The following is a 16033-nucleotide window of genomic DNA, read 5'->3' as shown; positions in this document are numbered from 1 at the left end:
GCTAAATCACAAAACTCTCATATTCCTGCTTGAAAATGACAGTCTCCTTTTTTATTATAAACTAACTCACCCAAGGTTTGGCCAACTGCTCGTGCTTTTTATCTTTATTATCCTTATATTTGAAATTGATTTAAATGCCGGTGGTGGCTTTTTTGTTGTTGTTTTTTTGTGCTTTTTGTAACTCACCTAATAGAGATTGAGAGCTAACATCCCTTTTTCGGGTAAAACGTCCTCCAGGGAGATCTTTTGCCATGACAGCAACAGTGGAAAGTAGAACGTGCCCAAACAGCAGAAAGTAGCATGCAATCATTGTCTTCATTTTCAAGAAGTAGAGGGACATTCAAGGATGCAAAACTGCAATAAGAAAAGAAAGAGATGAGATCTGTAATTTGACAGAAATTTACACTGTAACCATTCCAACCATCCAGCTGTAATGCTTCTGTCTCACCATGTGCCATCACACAGATATACCCACATACCCACACTTTCAAGAAATCAGATGCAGAACTTGCATAAGAAATATATTCCAGAAACAGCAGCAATAAACGTGAACTGGTAACTGCTCACACTTTTCTTTCAGAAGACTATCCTTTGTTGCTAACATGAAAATAAGCATGCAGATGGAACCTTGTTTACTCCAGAAAGCTTCCAAAACTGGCAATAGTTTGCCAGTTAAGAAGTCTTTTTCATACAGAAGAATAAATTTTTTGACAAAAAAGGAGCTTGTTAAGGGCACCATCAAAAGCCATGGCTGACTCTGCTCACAAGCAGAGAGCTAAGACTTTCCAGCCATGTCTGCTGTACCTGACATCCTCAGATGTGCTGCCTTCCCCTAAACATGACTGCTGCGTGTTGTGAAAAGGCTATCTCACAGTAGTTAGGTTCACCCTGGAATGGTGATATGATGAGGTTTGCTCAGAAGTTTCTCTAGGTATGCAAAAAATTGCTAAAAACACATTCACAACCAAAAAAAGGACAATTTCACATAAAACTTTAAAAACAGTGTGTATTTTAATTACAATTCTTGGCCAAGTAACTAAGATGCTGAAAACAATTTTAATAGGGTCCTAAACTCAATAAGGAGAATGACACAGAGCTACCCATCTGCTACAGAAAGCAACTCAATGCCCCGTTAACCTGGGGCAAGAATTACATTTTTTTTCATGAGGTATTCATTGACAGAATACACAATTCTGTGTAAATATTTTCTAATAGAGAGATTTCTATGCATGATTCTTACGTCTATCTCACATAACCATTACACACTGAGCTATCTTTCTGTGTATCAATCTATTTTTCCTTTTGTATATCCTACTCAGCATTCCCAAATATGAATACAGAGGTGCATATGCCATTTTGCCACAGAGTAAATTAAAGGGAGCCTTCACTCTCAAAATGCCCAGCCACGCTTAAATGTTCAATAAAATTCAGAAACAGGAAATATATAACGTAAGAGCAGTTCCACCATAAAAGGTCCATATCTCCTAAAGAAAACAAATAAACAATAAGCATCCTATTATCAAAGTTCCCCTACCCTCATAAGCACTTTTAAATTGTTTCAAAAGAAAGCAATGTCTTACAGAGAGTTTTCACAGAAGCACAGAATTGCAGGGCTTAGAAGGGACCTCAAGAGATCATGGAGTCCAATCCCCCTGCCAAAGCAGGTACCCTACAATAGGTCACACAGGTAGGCATCCAGATGGGTCTTGAACATCTCCATAGGAGACTCCACAAACTCTCTGGGTAACGTGTGTCCCAGTGCTCTCTCACCATTTACTTGCCACAACAAGTGTGGATACACAAGAATAACCCAAAATAAAAATTAATGGGAAATTGCATCAATTTTCAAATTAAAAAAAAAAAACAAACCCAAATCCAAAAGCTGTGTATGTGATCGAAGGCACCATTGACCAAAGCCCATGTTCATCTTTCTCCACTCTTTAACCCAAACTGAAAACATCTATACTGCTTTGTAGAGGTGATGGCAGCTTTGACTCAGGAGCTTTGCTCAAGTTCCAGGTACATACTTGTGCCTGCTGCTGCTTGCTTTTTTACATGACCAGTTTGTATTGTGGTTGCACAGCTCCTTTGCCCACAGCCCTCCCACGGTTCTGTTTATTTTCTGGGTTTTCTGCAAAGTCTGCTGTCTTCACTTGAGAAGCTGGATGGTGTTTACTGCACACACTTGGTATTTAACACCTCATCTTCCCAGCAGGCTAAGCCAAGCTGCTGGCACAGCCCTCTGCACCATCACGTTGCTGACTAACCCATGCTCTCCCAAACTAAGAGCAAGCTCCTGAAGTTACAAACACCTACTATTAGTAGCTACCTGGAAAACATGTTTCAAGCACTTCAATTCCAGCTGCTGCCTCAGCTGAAATAAATATTTATCAGGAGACAACTCAGCTGGGCTGACCCCAAACCAAGCCATTGTATGACAAACATCCCCCAAGCCTCTAAAGCAAAAGACATCAAGAAGAAGCATTCATTCTCCTTTTCAGGTTTCCATTGCTCCCCAGCTGGCTCCTAGGTAAGAGTTCAATGCTCCAAGGTATTTTCTTATCAATTTTACCCGTGCTTACTCAGCCATATGGCCTTGCTACTGAATGATTTTTGATACCCTCTAACACATTTTCGTATTTCATGAATTACAGTGCAAGAATGTTGAAAAATGAAATTGTGGCTTCATCTTTCAGAATCACATTTCCTTCAGTGGACAACACTCAAACGATACAAGCCTGTTTCTATCATTTAAAATATCCTTCCCATGGAAGTCAGTCTTCTCAGAAGCAATTAATGCTGTGGTTTGAACAGAGATGCTACTAACTTTTCAGGCCAGAAGTGATGTATAAGTGACCTTCTCCATTGCATGGTGCATGCTATAAATATTTGTTTTCTTTCCTGTGTTAACTCTAACAAGAGATAACTCTCAAACAAGAGAGGAGATGCTCTGTGGTTCATGCCAGTGTTCTTCAGTCAGTCAGAGTTCTTCCATCTCTTACCCCACTATAGGGAAACTTCTTTTGCACGGATAATTAAAAAACCCTTCCTCTGATCTTGAAAGCCACAAAGGCTACAGCTTTTTATTTGGGCACCTTTTTCATTTATGTTTTCACTGGTCAGATCATACAGAAAAACAAACCAGAAAACCAGGGCAGTAAAATGTTTCAGCTCGTGCTTCTTGCTCCTCTGGGTGGTCTCAATCCTTACCCTGCAGTACGAGTTCCTTTCCAAGGCTGAATCAGACACAGCAAGTCCACAGACCCTTGCCTCTCCATCTTTTCCAGCTGCTACCAGAACTAGTTCAATGTATATAGAAGGGATAATTAATTCTCAGCACTGACCAGGACTTTAACACCTTTACTAAGTGTAGAAAGCATCCCCTCTCTTGAACCTTATATAGCTTTTCATCATCGCTGGAAGGAAAAGGAAGACAAAAAGGCACCACAGATAGCAATTACTGCTACAAAGATGACTTCAGCTTTCATTGTTCGATAGTTAAGATACAGACAGTTAAGATACACTTATTTTCATTAAGCTGCCAGGAGATATAACTTCAGTATTTTTAGAATCATACCATTATTTGAGTTGGAACGGACCTTCAAAAGTCATCTGGTCCAACTCCCCTGCAGTGAGCAGGGACACCTACAGCTAGAGAACAGGTTGCTCAAAGCCCCATCCAGCTTGACCTTGAATGTCTCCAGGGATGGGGCACCCACCACTTCTCTGGACAACCTGTTTCAGTGTCTCATCACCCTTAATATAAAAAAAAAAAACACTTCTTCCTTATGTCCAATCTAAATCTCCCCTCTTTTATTTTGAAACCATTTCCCTTTATTCTATCACAACATAACATGCTAAAGGGTCTGTCTCCTTTCTTTCTTACAGCCCCCCCTTTACACACTGAGAGGATGCCCCCAGGTCTTCCTGGAGCCTTCTCCTCTCCAGGCTGAACAGCCCCAGCTCTCTCAGCTTGTCCTCATAGGAGAGGTGTTCCATCCCTTGGATCATTTTTGTGGCCCTCCTCTGGGCACGCTCCAACAGGTCTCTGTCTGTCCTGTACTGAGGACTCCACATCTGGACGCAGTACTCCAGGTGAGGCTTCACCAGCACAGAGTAGAGGGACAGGATCACCTCCCTTGCCCTACTGGCCATGCTTCTTTTGATTCAGTCCAGGGTACAGCTGGCCTTCTGGGCTGTGAGAGCACATTGCTGACTCATGATCAGCTTGCCATCCACCACTACTCCCAAGTCCTTCTCAGCAGGGCTATGCTCCATCCTTACATCCCCCAGTCTGTACTGATAGCAGGGGTTGCCACGACCCAGGTGAAAGACCTTATACTTGGATTGATTGAATCACATGAGGTTCACCTGGGCCCACTGCTTGAGCCTGTCTGGGTCTCTCTGGCTGACATACCATCCCTCAGGTGTGTCAACTGCACCATGCAGTTTGGTGTCAAAGTTGCTGAGGGTGCACTCGGTTCCACTGCTGGTGTCACTGATGAAGATATTAGAGAGCACTGGCTCCATTACTGATCCCTAAGGGACACCCCTTGTCATCAATCTCCATCCAGACATTTAGCCATCCACCACCGCTCTCTGGGTACAATCTTGCAACCAGTTTCTTGTCCACTGAACAGCCCACTCAGCAAATCCATACTTTCCAATTTCCATGTGCCTTAGCATATATTCCCAAGGATCTGCTCCATGCTCTTCCCTGGTGCAGAGGTGAGGCTAACAGGTCAGCAGCTCCCTGGGTCATCCGCTCTATCCGTCTTCAAAAAAGGTGCTCAATCACCTTTTTTCCAGTCACCAGGGACTTCACCTGACCACCACAACTTTTCAAGTATCATCGAGTGTGGCTTGGTGACTATGTCAGTGAACTCCCTCATGACTCTGTGATGCATCTCATTGGGACCCACAGACTTCTGGATGTGCAGGTTCCACGGGCAGTCACAAACCTGATCTTTGCTTACAGCAGGAGGGGTAATACTTCCCCAGTTCCCACCTTCAGCACCATCCATCCAAGGGCTGTGTGTAGAGCAGTCACCGGTGAAGACTGAAGCAAAAATGTCGTCAAACACCTCAGCCTTCTCTTCAACTGTTGTTATTAGCCCGCCTGTATTGCTCACTAGGAAAGGTATGCCCAGCTGGACCTTCCTTTTCCAGTTGATGTACCTATAGAAGCCTTTCTTATTTCTCTTTATGCCCTTTGCAAAGTTCAGTTTCAGCTGGGTCCTGGCCTTCCTGACCCCACCCCTATAGAGCCCAGCAGCATCCCTATACTCCTCCCAGGTTACCTGTTCCTGCTTCCACTTTAGTTGTAAAGACCATAAATGCACAAAAAGGAAGTTCTGAAGTTCTTTCAGCACTCCTTATCCACCCCATTTTTAAGATAACACCAAACTGTGATTAAAGAAAGAACTTTTACTGAAGTTGAAGAAACTGCAAGCAATCAATGCAAGCCAATGAAGTCAGAGTTTACGTTCTCCATCTGGGAAGCACAGTGAACTGTTTGGAAAACCAATCAGCCCCATAACGTGCAAGCCATGAGATATCTAATGCTCAATCCCTATTGCCTCACGTATTAAAAAAAAAAAAAAAACAAAAAAAGTCAGCAGATGCTTTACAGCCCCGTTAACTATCAGTTAGAACTTGTTCCAAGGTATTTCACTACCACAAGCCAGCACATGCATTACCAGTCCATTACTCATTAAAATCACTGTGTGTGGCATGGATGTCAGGACACAGATTATTAATAATTTCCTCCCTCTTTCTGGACCGGACTGCTGACATAGGCATTTTCCAGTCTGAAAAATAGTTACAGAATTCCTCAGAGCATTGGAAAATATCTGCTCTAGCTATGCAGGTGTTGTGTGGGGGCAGCTGGAGGATATTTATCATATCAGCAGAAGAACACTTCTACCTTCACCCCTACAAAGGAGCACACTACTGTCATCCTGTTCCATTAAAGATAAACTGGACTTTCCATGACTCCTTATTGCACAAGCACATCTTTGCTAGGCTCAGGAGAACGGCACAGGTAGAACTCTCCTAAAGCCACAGTTGTAAAACACAATTCGCTGATGCAATTAAATTATTATGAGGGAACAAGGCTACAGGTGCTTCAAGTTTGCAAATTTCTCCCCAGTCCTCAAGGCAGGCACCACCATGCATACAAGTGCATGAACCTACCCAGGGTGACACCAAGCCCTGGAGAACAGCACTCCCTCGTTAACACATTCATTAGCTTCTTCCATGTGGCTACCTTAGGCCATTTGTGCTGTCAGTACTATCAAAAAATTTGGGAAACTCATTAACTAAAAGTACATTAGTAAATGAAGTGTATTCTCAGAAAAAAAACCACCCAAATGCAAGTAGCTTTCATAACAGCACTGCAGGCCACCACAATGACAAAACTAACTACTGATTTGTCAACATCAAGTCCTTTACCAATGTAAGATAACGAGCGTCGAGACAATAAGAATAACCAAAGTCTGCAGTGGGTTCAGACCAAAAGTTGTGTACCTAATTATTGTCTGCTGCTACAATAAAACCCTCATAATAAATAAGAAAACCAAAATGGCACAGGGCTGTACATTACATCTCGAAACAGTAAAGGGAAGATCCAAAACAGGGCAGTTTCTAGAAGGGATATGAATGACATCAGGTGGTCAGCCAATCTTGCAACAAACCCAGCACTGTGCAGGAGTTCCCGTACGCAGTGTGGCTCAAGTGCTGCAGTAAGGGAGCCCACATTCTGGAAGCTGTCAGAGGACCGCTGTGGGTGGGAGAGAACAGTTTGCCTATTCAAGCACTGAGGTCAGACACAGGCACACATCTTAAAGAGCGTGCACACCAAAACAGAGCATATCAGGAAAAACAACGATCAGCACGTTGATTCTGCATTACATTTTATAGCAAAGTGAAATTATTATAGTGGGTCTTCTACACAATGGACTTCATTATCTTAGAGTATAGAGCTTAGAGTATGTGTGCTACATGCATAAATTAATTTTCTTCAGCTAGCAAAATAAGGAACACTAACGGATCTATTAGTCATTTTTTTTAACCTCATTCATCTACATCATTTACAGGCTTCTTGATATCACCGAGGTAAAAGTAGTAAGTACCAAATCACAGAATCAAATAACTGAGGTAAGAAGGGAACACCGATGTCATCAGATCTGACCCCTGCTCAAAGCTGAAGATCATTTCAATAATTTCAGAAACTTGTCATACAGAAGTTACCAGTGATGCTGTAAAACAGTGCTCCCATAGTATGGCTCACACTGCATAGTTTCCAGTGGTCAGACAGAAAGCTTTAGCACTGGGAATTTTCACTTTATGACAGCATCAATCTCCATATTACAATTCCTTCAGCTGCCACTTGGACAATAGACCTTTTCATTATCATGTTCCTTCGGGGCAGACTTACTTGTACTTTCTGGTTCTGAATTGGATCTAGGCATCAGTGTTTCCACTAAGTTTGCAGATGAGCTGTGTGGCAAAACTGAGAAATTTCACTTTTACAACTCTGAGTAGATATTTATATGAAACCACATATTATATGACATACAATATGTATGTGAACTGCTGAGTTTTGTCTCTGTGAAGACCATAATGAACTGTGACTAAGTGCAAACAGAAAGTTTTTCTTAGGAAAAAAAAAAAAAAGACACCGTAGTTCTAAAACATATTTGCAAACCCACACTGACCTCAGTACCAGCATTAGTGTAAAACAGTAATCTGGGGATAGAACACACTCCGTTCCCAATAATCCTTATTCACAACCTAACAATGAGTACACTACATAAAAAGAGCTTGTTAATGATGTCCAGATTATAATTAAATAGCAAAGGATAGTGCTTTACCCTCCCATGGAGACAATTTATAGGTCATAGGAGAGTATTTAGATCTGATTAGCCTTTCCCTAGTTCACATGAACTGATTAAAACATCTTTACTGCTACAGCTGGGTCCCAGCTCATAAGCCCTAAAGCATGTGTGGGTTTGTTTGTGAGAAATCCCAGTGAAATCGATGGAAAGATTCACCTAAAATAATTGTATAAATATTGCCTGCAGGGTGTAGGATCTCAGTGTGATGTAATTAAGTGCTACCTTTCCTTAGGATATAAAATAAATCAAGTTTAATTCCAATACTTGAAGGGAGCTTATAAGCACGAAGGTGATCGACTTTTTACACGGTGTAATAGTGATAGGAAAAGGGGGAATAGCTTTAAACTAAAAGAGTGGAAATTTAGGTTAGATGTTAGTAAGAAATTCTTTACCCAGAGGGCAATGAGGCACTGGCACAGGTTGCACAGAGAAGCTGTGGATGCCCCATCCCTGGAGGTGTTCAAGGCCAGGCTGGATGGGGACCTGGGCCTTGATCTAGTGGCAGGCAACCCTGCTTGTGGAGTTGGAACCTGAATGATCTTTAAGGTCCTTTCCAACTTCAGCCATTCTATGATTCCATAATTCAATGATATACCTATATTAATGTATACTACATGAGAAAAAGCTTAAAAATCTGATGTTTAAAGCTGTCATATCTATGTGAACAGTATATCAATCAAAAATTATTTTGGATCAAGTTTCAGGACTTTGCTAAAAAAGCCCAATGTGTATTGTATTAAGTTCTTGATCTACACATTTATTATGGGATCCTGTATGACAGTTTCTTCTGATGTTGTCAGCTGCCTGAGAGAAGCACAGCAAAAACGCAGCATGCCACCTTTCCAGATCTCAGCAGGATCACTGACCTCATGAATGATGGTGGGAAAACAAAACCCAGGCATTTAGGAAGAGATACAGGTTGGGCATTTATCACAGATACAGGTTTTTATCACAGATACAAGTGATGCAACATAGGAAGGACATTGAGCTGTTGAGTGGGTCCAGAGAAGGGCCACAAATATGATCAGAGGGCTGGAGCACCTCCCCTACAAGGACAGGCTGAGAGCTGGGGCTCTTCAGCCTGAAGAAGAGAAGGCTCCAAGGAGACCTTATTGTGGCCTTCCAGTACCTGAAGGGGGCCTACAAGAAAGCTGGGAAGGGATTTTTTTTAAAAGGGCATGTAGCAACAGGTTGCCCAGAGAGGTTGTGGATGCCCCGTCCCTGGAAGTGTTCAAAGCCAGATTGGATGGGGCCCTGGGCAGCCTGGTCTAGTATTAAATGGGGAGGTTGGTAACCCTGCATGTGGCAGGGGGGTTGGAGATTCATGATCCTTGAGGTCCTTTGCAAACCTTGCCATTCTATGATTCTGTGAACAGGACAAGGAGAAATGCTTTTAAACTGGAAAAGGGTAGATTTAGACTAGATATTAGGAAGAAATTCTTTACTGTGAGCGTGGTGAGACACTGGAACAGGTTGCCCAGTGAGGTTATGAATGCCCCTTTCTTGGAAGCATTCCAGACCAGGCTGGATGGGGTTGTGAGCAACCTGGTCTGGAGGGAGGTGTCTCTGCCTATAGCAGGGGATTGGAACTAGGTGATCTTCAAGGTCTTTTCCAACCCAACCCATTCCATTATTCTATGATTCTATGAAGGAGTCTGCAACCTTCCCTCTGAGCCAACACTATCAAGCATCATGGCACAGGTCAGTCTGACACTCCAAGTACTGTCTTCTGAAACAGCGATACGCACTCATTAAAGATGCCACAACCATCTCTGTAAGGCTGCAAAGCACCACCCAGGCTGGGTCTCCAGGGCAGCTCCGTGGCACGCAGCGAGCCCCGCTGTCCCTCTCCTCCGGCCACACCGCCCGCGGGCAGCGCTGCCGGCCCTACCTGCGGGGCTGCACAGCGCTGGTTGTGCTGCAGACCGGCAAAGTACCTGCAGGCTGCGCGCTGCAAACCTTCCTAAGTAAAGTCAAGCTCCACGTTTGCATCGCTTGTAGAATACGGTCAGTTTTTCCCCTTACAGCGCACGCTACACGAGCTAGAGAAACACGCACGGGAGAACACGGCAGCCGGAGAACTTCCTCAGCCCCGCTCACTCCGAAGGAAAATCCTCCAGCGCGGCTCTCCACAGGATCTGTCCTCTGAGCCACCCGCACCCCGCAAGGCCCCCGCCTCCCTCGGCCCGCCGCCGCAGCCCCCGGCTCGGCCGCCCCTCACTCGGCGGGGCCCCAGGGCAGGACGGTCCCTCCGCCGCGCGAGGCCCCGGGCCGGGGGTAGCAGCAGCCGTGCCGTTCCCCGGAGCGGCAGGGCAGGGCGGCGCGGAGCTTACCTGCGTGTTGAGGGGCCGCTCCGCTGGGCGGCGGGCAGCGACCGGCAGCGAGCGCGGGAGCCTCCTCCCCTCAGCGCGGCCCCGGACAGCGCTCCCCTTCCCGCCCCCCCGGGAGCGCCGCGGGCTGAGGGGAGCCGCCGCCTCCCGGGCGGCCGCGGGCGGAGGAAGCCCCAAGGGAGGGAGTAGCCTGGCTGGCTAGAGGCTGCCCCGGGAGGCGCGGCCCGCTCCCCTCAGTCAAGCCCTGCTCCTTCCCGCCCGCCTGGTAAGGGCCGGGGCTGCAGGCGCCCTGAGGGACGTGGTCCCGCTCCTGCCCGCCCGCCCCGCCAGGCGCGAGGGACGGAGCGGGGCCGGCAGTTGGCTTCGTCCTTCCCGCCACTCCGCTGAGGGACGCGAGCTCCCGGCCGCGGTATCCCCGTCTCACCCCCCTTCCAGCCCCTCTCCCGCCGCCCTCAGACCTGGCCCTGCCCCGGCCCAGGGGCTCTCCCTGCAGCACGGGAACGTGGAGCCTCCGCCGGCGGCGTGTGGGCCCGCGCTGCCTTCCAGGGAAGCCTACCAAAGGACACGTTGGGGAATGGAAATCCCATTCCCCGCACGATGGACCTCCGGGGCCAAGGCAAACAGTCCCCGGTGAATCATGCTGTGTGTCCGCCCCTGCCAGAGCTTGGAGGAGTCCCCTCAGGGAAAATGCTGCGGGAGGAGGTGGAATAAGCGAGTCGGGTGCAGGAGGACACTGCTTCTGAGCTGCCCCGGAGCTGCACCGTCCGGGTGGAGAAAGCAGGGTGTGGTAGTAGTAGTTTTACAGTTTTGCCACCTATGAAGAAGCAAAAAATTCAGCTTTGTTCCACAGCATTGTGATTTTTGTTCGCAGGTTGAAAACAAACAAACAAAAAACAGTGAAAAAGAATGCAGATAGCAAAGATGAAGTGGTTTCATCATCGCTTTCAGCCCTAAAATCACTAAGCCCTGCAAATTCAAGAACCATGCTGCGTGGAGTGCCAGCCAGGGCAGAACTGGTTCCCTGTCTTTCTTGAACTGAGGAGCCCAGAAGTGGACACATAACTCCAAATGTGGCCTCACCAAGGCAGAGGAGAGTGGAAGGATCAACTCCCTCAACCTGCTGGCCACACTTTAATGCACCCCAGGTTACTACTGGCATTCTTGGCCACAAGAGAACACTGCTGATTCATGGCAAAAGTTGTACACTAGGACATTCAGGTCCTTCTCTGTAAAGCTCCTTCCTCCTTAAGCATGGAATTGAGGAGAATAAGCATACGCTTATTCCTCCCCAGGTGCAAAACTCTACATTTGTCCTTGTTGAACCTCATTAGGTTCCTCTCCACCCAAGTCTCCAGACTGTCCAGGTCTTGCTGAATGGCAGCACAGCCTTTTGGTCTGTCAGTCATTCCTCTCAGCTCTGTATCAACAAACTTGCTGAGAGAGCACTCTATCCCCTCACCCAGATCATTTATGATGTTGAACAAAACCAGCCTGAGTACTGACTCCTGGGGAACAATACTAATTAAGGCCTTCTGCTAGACTCTGTGCCTCGTATCACAACCATCTGAGCTCTGCCACTCAGCCAGTTCTCAATGCACCTCACTGTCCACTCATCTATCCCACACTTCCTAAGCTTCCTTATGAGGATGTTATGGAAGACAGTGTCTAAAACTTTGCTGAAGTCAAGGTACATAACATCCACTGCTTTCCTTGTATCTTTAATATATGCAGTGTTTTCTAGTGGATGAATCTAGCTAACACATCATCTTTTTTTAGTAGTATTACATTTAATCTCAATTTTAATTCTTTCCTTCTTCAGATAATTCAGTCCTTTCCAAACGAGATCCTCCTTTTCATTTCCACTTACAATACCAATTAACTTTCATGTTTTGCAGAAAACTTTCACTTTTGATTGCTAATTTAATGACTGAAAAAATTAAATGTTAATAAGATTCTCAAACTGATCTTTCAGAAATCACTAATAACGTTTCACTTTGAACACTCTCTCATCCCATTTTCCTATTATTAGCTAAGTCCGTACTTACAGTCTTTCTCCTAATTCCTATTTAAACTAATAATTTCTCCTGTGGGAATGCTATGCTGAAGTTCAGGTAGATTAGATCTAACGCATTTCCTTTGCCTAAAATGAGCAGGTTAGATGAGGACAGCCTAGTGATGAGAAACCAGTTCTGCCTTTGTCACTTGTCACTTGTCCATGTTCTGCAGCATCTTTAGTTATTGCTTTTTTTTTTTTTTTTTTTTTTCCCCCTGAAACCAAGAATGCATTTGTACAAGTTAAGTGCCTCCTTTATACAAATTAAGTGCCTCCTAGCTACTGTTTGCTATTCACTGGGCACGATTCTGATTCAGTAGAACTTTAAGAAAATTTGGCATTATACCTGTGCTGTCATTTGTATGGAAATTGTCAGCTCCCTATGATCTTAATGTGTTTTAAAGTTCATGTCTCCCTTACTTGCTCTTGCTGTCATTCCTACTTATTTTACTGCCTTTGTGTTGACTATAATAAAGTATTTCCAGACAGCAAAGTTTTTAGCAAGTCATATTTCTGAAAGGCCTAGATCAATGTTTTGTTAGATTCTATCACAAAGAAGAAAATATTAGACTGTAGTAAAAAAAAAAAAGTTAAAATTATTATATTAAAATGGTGTCAGTGTTATAAAGTCTACAGCTTATGCCAGTGGAGTAACTCCGTTTTTTTTTCTATTCACATGCAAGGTCTGAAATGCTCATAAGTAAAATAATAAAGCTGCTGTACTGTTAAGTGTCCTTATTAATCTCTAGGGAAATGGTCTGTATTTTTAAGTCACTGAAAGTTTGTATCTGACAGCCCTATGATTGGAAATATGAAAATGTGTGTGTACTAGAAATTTGGTTTATAAGCCAGATTGCACTGCCATTATTCAAGCACAGCTTACAATGCGTATGCAGATTGAAGGCCATCATTGGAAGCACCAGCCTTAATTAGATGAGATGCTCTTTCTTGGGTTCAATTCTCAATGAAATTAGGGAATCTTCACTGACTCTTGTAGTGTTAGGTCTGCAGGTAATTAAAAAAGATGCAACATGAATTCCTTCTAGTTACAGAGAGATTTTCAAATATAGCTGCAATAGCTCAAAAGTGTACTGAATTTATCTACAGAACCCACTCACCCACTTTAAGTAGCTGAAACATCATACTGGGATTGCCACTCTGCCAACTATATTCATACAGTTTACTTTTGTCTGTAACTTTCAACATGTGTACAATACAATTACATCTGCAACGTTTCTCTACGTAATTTAAGCCATACTCTGAGTGCTCCTGACTTGAGTTTTACTCTGATTTCATCTTTAATGAAATTAATTGACGTATTAATACTATTAAATTGAAGCAGACTATATTGAAGCAGACGTATTAATACTATTAAATTGAAGCAGACATATTGTAACAGGTATAAAGATATAAATATACAAAGTGACTCAGGAGCAATATATTCTGCTGAAAGGCTCCTGTGGTAGAACTGTAGCATTATGTACTAGTTTGATTAAATGTTGCAGACTGAAAGCATCTTTTCTTCCAATTCCCATGCTGGTTCCCAGATAAGTCTGGCTTGTCAACCACCTTGAGAAGATAAAGGGATATGTTCAGGAGGCACCAAAGCCTACACTGAGCATAGATGGAAAGGAAATTCGAGTTAAATATGTGTTCAGGAGTTTTGATGCTTTCTTAAAAATGTTATCCCCTTAAAACAGATTTGACTCCTGGACTTGTGACGACAGTTCCTGGAGGACTTGGCGCCTTATAGAGAGCATGAAGAAATGTACGTGTTAGTTCCCATGGTTGCCAGACCTGTTTCAAGGTAAGAGAAGAGAATAAGCTGGCCCTTGCTGCCCAGGCTGTTCCTGTACTTGCCTGTACAGAGGCTGTGCAGAGGACCCCAAGTGCTTTACAAGCATCCATAAGGGTAGGCAGCAACTGAACGTGTCTAGATATCAGTTTTGGAATAAAAAATTCAGATTCTTCTTTAAAACTTCTACATATCAAAAGAAGCAGAAATTTCCTACACCTGTTCACTCCTGAATACATTTATGAATTGCTTTGCAAGAGCATTCAGTTATAACTCAAAAAATTGGTGAACAAGAAAAAAAAGCCCTCAAAAAACTTTATCAAATGTGAAGGAGAGAGATGTAGGATAGCAGGAAGTCAGCTTGTTTCTACTCTGATTTTTCTAACTTCAGGTTTCTGTCACTGGGTTCTGTTAACTTTTGTTGGTTACACTGAAGACACCTGTTATTAAAGTTTCGTTCCCTACATACTTATACAGTGTCCTTAAGTCACCTCTTAAATCTGAGTTATTACAGGCATTGCATTTTCTGAATTTTTCACTTGATGGCATATTTTCCAACTCTTTAATGACTCTTTCAGGTCTTCACTAATCCACTCCAATCTTTTCAAAACATTCTGCATGAATTACTTACAGCCCTAAGGTATAGGCAAGACATAACCTAACCTTTTTTTAGTCTTTTTATTGATTATTTATGCTCTTTAAGGTAACAGATTAAGAATTTTAAGCACCATGTAGTCAAAAACTGATTCCTGCAGAATTTCTCTTGAAACACTTGCTTAGAGTTCTTTGCTTACGTACAGCTGAGATTTATCAGCTCTTCTGCATTCTATTTCATGTATGAAATGCTGTCCCTATGTAATTCTAGTTCTCTAGTCAAAATATTATACTGTATCAGGTGAAGTGCCTAAGAAATGTCCAAGTGTACAATGCTTCCACTCAAACCCATACTGGTCCATTCCAGAGCCCCATTAAAAAAGTTTGACAAGATCTGCTTTCCCAAGCAGTCCTGTGTTCCATTATCAGTTTTCTGATATCACACAATTATAGAAAAATTTAGAGAAGGGGTGACCTAAAAAATGCCCAGGAATGGTATTCAGCCTCTTTTGGTTACAACTTTGTATAATGGATATTCTATTATATGTCTAGTCTAAACATTCTTATTCAGAAACTCTCCAAAACATGCTTTTCAAATACCACTATTGACAATGGCATTTGCCAATATTTTGGCTTTGTACCAGGCCACTGTTCTTTTAAAGTCTGAAAAGAAAGATAACTTTGTTGTGAAAGCATAGAATGAAAGATTTCTTGAAAGTACTACTGTCTGGTTGAAGCTATATAATATCTTAAATAATGTCATGTCTTCCTAGTGATGTAAAAAAAATTCCTTAACTTCCCTGACTCCAAATATCTGAAAAATTCATCCAAATGCAAGATTAGATTTCAAAGAAGAGATAAGTCATAGTAAAAGAAAAACTATGCCATGGCAAAGACCTGTAGTAACATCTTCAGTATAGCTTGTAGATGTGGTAAACCTGTTTGGGTAGTAAATTGAGTCCAACCCAAACCCATTCCAACCCAAAGGAAAAGTTACAGACTCACAGCAAAATGGATAAACTCTTTTTTGCTTCAAAAGTAAAGTAGAATCAACATCAAGACTTTGCATTCTTTGCAGTAAAAACTAAACTAAACTAAAAAATGTCCAGAAGAGATATTGTGTGTTGAATGTCTGTAGTCATCACAAACACATGATCAAGGACTGTATCACAAAATTTTCCCAGCTTGTGATTCCACCTGGTGAAGGTGAAGCTGTACTTTCTCCACAACAACAAATTGCTGTACCTAATGGTTCTTCATTAAAAGCATTTTGAACTTTTTCTTATTTTTTTTTATGAAAAGCAAAGAAGCAGGATCACACAATAGCAGGAAACTTAGGCTGGTCTGTGTAACTGATAAACTT

General features: G+C 43.2%; 1 protein-coding gene across 5 annotated transcripts in view; it reads right to left on the bottom strand.

Annotated features, from left to right (window-relative positions):
- Window positions 1-10828, bottom strand: part of MATN2 (matrilin 2) — a 66904-nt gene extending 56076 nt beyond the window's left edge. Inside the window, exons 1-2 of one of the 5 annotated variants that reach the window (XM_085221460.1) lie at window positions 10687-10828; window positions 187-354 (exon numbers count right to left, since the gene is read on the bottom strand). In XM_085221460.1, the coding sequence (XP_085077586.1) occupies window positions 187-340 (154 nt within the window). In that variant the 5' untranslated portion in view covers window positions 341-354; window positions 10687-10828. Of the gene's footprint in view, window positions 1-186; window positions 355-10231; window positions 10627-10686 lie in introns of those variants that run through there. The other 4 variants (XM_085221462.1, XM_085221463.1, XM_085221461.1 and 1 more) reach the window with 4 other exon arrangements.
- Between the last annotated feature and the right edge of the window lie 5205 nt (window positions 10829-16033).

The sequence above is a fragment of the Meleagris gallopavo genome, chromosome 3, assembly GCF_905368555.1.
Source record: "Meleagris gallopavo chromosome 3, MGAL_WU_HG_1.1, whole genome shotgun sequence".
NCBI lineage: Eukaryota > Metazoa > Chordata > Aves > Galliformes > Phasianidae > Meleagris > Meleagris gallopavo.
The sequence above is the reverse complement of the archived record's forward strand: the minus strand, read 5'-3'. Positions and strand labels throughout refer to the sequence as shown.